The sequence below is a fragment of the Apium graveolens genome, unplaced genomic scaffold, assembly GCF_009905375.1.
Source record: "Apium graveolens cultivar Ventura unplaced genomic scaffold, ASM990537v1 ctg7881, whole genome shotgun sequence".
Classification (NCBI taxonomy): domain Eukaryota; kingdom Viridiplantae; phylum Streptophyta; class Magnoliopsida; order Apiales; family Apiaceae; genus Apium; species Apium graveolens.
The window spans coordinates 31975-35076 of record NW_027420705.1 but is presented as its reverse complement, the minus strand read 5'-3'; the positions used below and the strand labels follow the sequence as shown (position 1 = coordinate 35076).

General features: G+C 31.5%; 1 protein-coding gene across 1 annotated transcript; it reads right to left on the bottom strand.

Annotated features, from left to right (window-relative positions):
• Positions 1-572: 572 nt before the first annotated feature.
• LOC141704469 (protein FAR1-RELATED SEQUENCE 5-like) lies at positions 573-2614 on the bottom strand. The gene is made up of 4 exons (XM_074507717.1): positions 2607-2614; positions 2204-2480; positions 1431-1994; positions 573-1160 (listed from the first exon to the last, which is right to left on the bottom strand). The coding sequence occupies exons 1-4, from the start codon at positions 2612-2614 to the stop codon at positions 573-575; spliced, it is 1437 nt and encodes a 478-aa protein (XP_074363818.1).
• Between the last annotated feature and the right edge of the window lie 488 nt (positions 2615-3102).

Sequence of the window (3102 nt, the reverse complement as noted above, 5' to 3'; positions counted from 1 at the left end):
TTATCGTTCATGATTAAATGAATCCATATTAAAACTGAAATAGTGCATCGGTTTTTATTTTTTTTGTCTATTATGTATTTATTCTTTTATATTTATGCTTGTTAGTATAAATATGTAAGACCAATCAATATATTTGTTCTCAATCACTAATACATAAACAACAAACCAGTATTGTCTATTGTCTTAATCAGTATAATATATCATACAAATCAGTAATAATCATTTGACAATCATATACAGTTAGAGCTTTTTTAACAGTATTTTGATATTGAGGTTAAATTGTTCCAATCTCTCTCTATCTCTCTCTCTCCCCCTATATCAGTCTCTTTCTCTCGTATAAATATCACATTCACAACTGATTTCCAAAATAATTGTTAAAATCCAATCAGATTTTCCATCAATGATAAAAACAATTGAATATACTGATTTCCAGTAACAAACCAAAAACAATAAAAGAGAAAATTATGAGACATGACTAGTTTAAAATTGTATCAACAAATTTAAACTAATGGTACTACCTTGTAAACTAAATTTATCATATGAGAGTAATCTAACTAATATAGTTCAATAATTTACTCTACCACAACTTTATTCCTCTTAACACATCTCCTCTGATCATGAGTATATGCCTTACAAAGCGAACATTGCCGACTTGTTTTTTTGGATTTATTCAGAGCTTTCTCTCTCGCGCCAATCAGTCTTTTGAAGTAGTTTCCTTTGTTCTTGTACACATTTGGCCCGAGTATAGAAATTTCTTCGCTAGGTTGTTCCTCAACCATAGCAGCAATGTGATCTCTCTTAGTAAATACATCACAACGACCTTGAAAATCCAAATCAGTATTCAACTGTTTAATAGTTTGATGCACAAAATCGAGCTTCTCAAACACCATTCCAGTCTTGCTAACAGCTTGAAGAAAATCATACCAGATATTTCTCAATTTCAGAAAGGCTTGTTGCATCTTTATATAATCATTTGTTACTGAAACTGAATTGAACATAGTCCCTGAATTATCAATTTTCATCCAACGATTTAGAGCTAGGCTCATAGGAAACTTCGTAACTCCTAATTGTTTCAAACCACAAAAAGCATGTCTACAAACTATTACATACATTATAATTTTTTTACATGAACAAACAATATGATCCTTACTAACAGACATCTGCATCAAAAAATTCTAATATAAAAGTTAAAAAATAAATTAAGAACTCATTAAAATAATTATAAATCTTAAAAGAAAACTAATTAAATCCTTCAACTAAAATATATTTAAATAATTTTAATAGAATACAAGAATATTTAGGGCAACTAAAAGATATTTACAAACAGATAAAACCAAGCAATATTAAATCAACTTACTACCATTAAACATATAAGCACTTACTATCATTTATAAAACATCAACCTTTTTAAAACCAGTAAAAAATATCACCTTAACTAGTTTATCTTTAACTTTGACATCACCGATTTCCATGTGCGTAACCCCATTTATCTCCGCACTCATTCGCTTTATTTGCATATCCAAACAAGAAGAAATTATTTTTTCCTGAACTATATAAAATATTGCACGAGTGAACAAAGTTGCTGCATTATCTTCAATAAACCATGTTGATAATGTCTCCGGAATGCAAGTTTTTGACTCATGATCCAACCTTTCAGTTTCATTCCTTTGATGTTCCATTGCGCTTTGGAAACGCAACCAAAATTCACATAGAGTATCTCTTTGCCTATGAAACTGCCCAAAAAAGAAATTCTCACTCTCTGATCTTGATGTTATCCTCGTTAGACCAAACATAGGCTCGTCTCTAAAAAATGATGGAATCCAAGAAGATCTAATTAAATACATGTCTGAACGCCACTTATGATCGTCTAATTTGAACTCCTTTAAAACTTTCGTCGAGCCTCTCTCAAACTCATCAGTCTCTAAAATTGAAGACCATATGTAAGTCTTCATTTTCTCCATAAAATCCGTCTCTTTAAATAAACAATTCCCAAGCTGTAATTTTTTCACAAGAAACATATTATCAGTAATATAAGATGGCCATTTTAAGGTGACATTTCTTTGAGAGCATTAATGATTGCTTGTAAAATATCATTTAAAAGTTGCTCCAGTATAATATTAATACAGTAATTAAAATTTAGTATCTAACTATGAAATAATGTATCAAAGATTAATAAAAAAAATAATTTTTATATGAACAATACCTTGATAGAGAATTTTTGCATAATGTGCCACATGCATAGACGATGCTTACTAGCAATTAAACCATTTTTGTCAGAAAATGAATTATGTACATCGTCCTTCATAGCAGGACACTGGTCAGTAAGAATAAAAACTGGATTTCTTCCCATAGCTTTGATAAAGTGATCAAAAGCCCAAGTATAATCCTCAATATTCTCATGTGATAAAAGGAAAGCAACAAAAGTAACACACTTGTCGTGTTTATCTATACCAGTGAAAGGGGCAAATATCATATTGTACCTATATCATGAAAATCAATAATAATTACTAACAGAATCACTAAATACTATAGAAAAATTTACTAGTTATTCTATAAGATGTACACTTTTCTTACTTACTTGTATCAAAAATCGCATCAAAAGATACCGCGTCATGCTGTGCACATTCTGAATCGTCTAACAACTAAGGCATTGAAGGGAAAGACTCCATATGAAGCCTGGAGCGGGCACAAATAAAACATGAGTCACAACAAAGTGTTTAGGTGCATCGCTTACATGAAAGTACCAGCTATTCATGTCAGCAAGTTGGATAATCGAAGTAAATCGGTGGTATATTTGGGAAAGGAAGCAGGAACAAAAGCGGATTGACTATACGATCCGTATAGTGGAAGTTTACACATAAGCAGAGATACGGTATTTCAAGAAATGGAGTTCTGGGCCTGGGAGCAAACAAAATAAGGAAAAGTATGTTTTCTAGAAGATAACGGTGCGAGTTGACTGTATTGGTGGATAACATTAACATCGATGTGAACACTAACAATGATGTGATGTCTGAGGAACAAGAACCTGTTACACTAGTACAGGATCATGTGACTGAGGAACCTGTGAATGAAGAAGATGCTGAAAGTACACCACCACGAAAG

What these genes read in the sequence shown, in the direction of transcription:
- LOC141704469 (XM_074507717.1), bottom strand. An exon ending in TGCAAAAATTCTCTATCAAG is followed by an intron (nt 1,995 to 2,203) that starts GTATTGTTCATA and finishes AAAAAATTACAG; the next exon opens with CTTGGGAATTGTTTATTTAA. An exon ending in TTAAAGATAAACTAGTTAAG is followed by an intron (nt 1,161 to 1,430) that starts GTGATATTTTTT and finishes TTTTTGATGCAG; the next exon opens with ATGTCTGTTAGTAAGGATCA.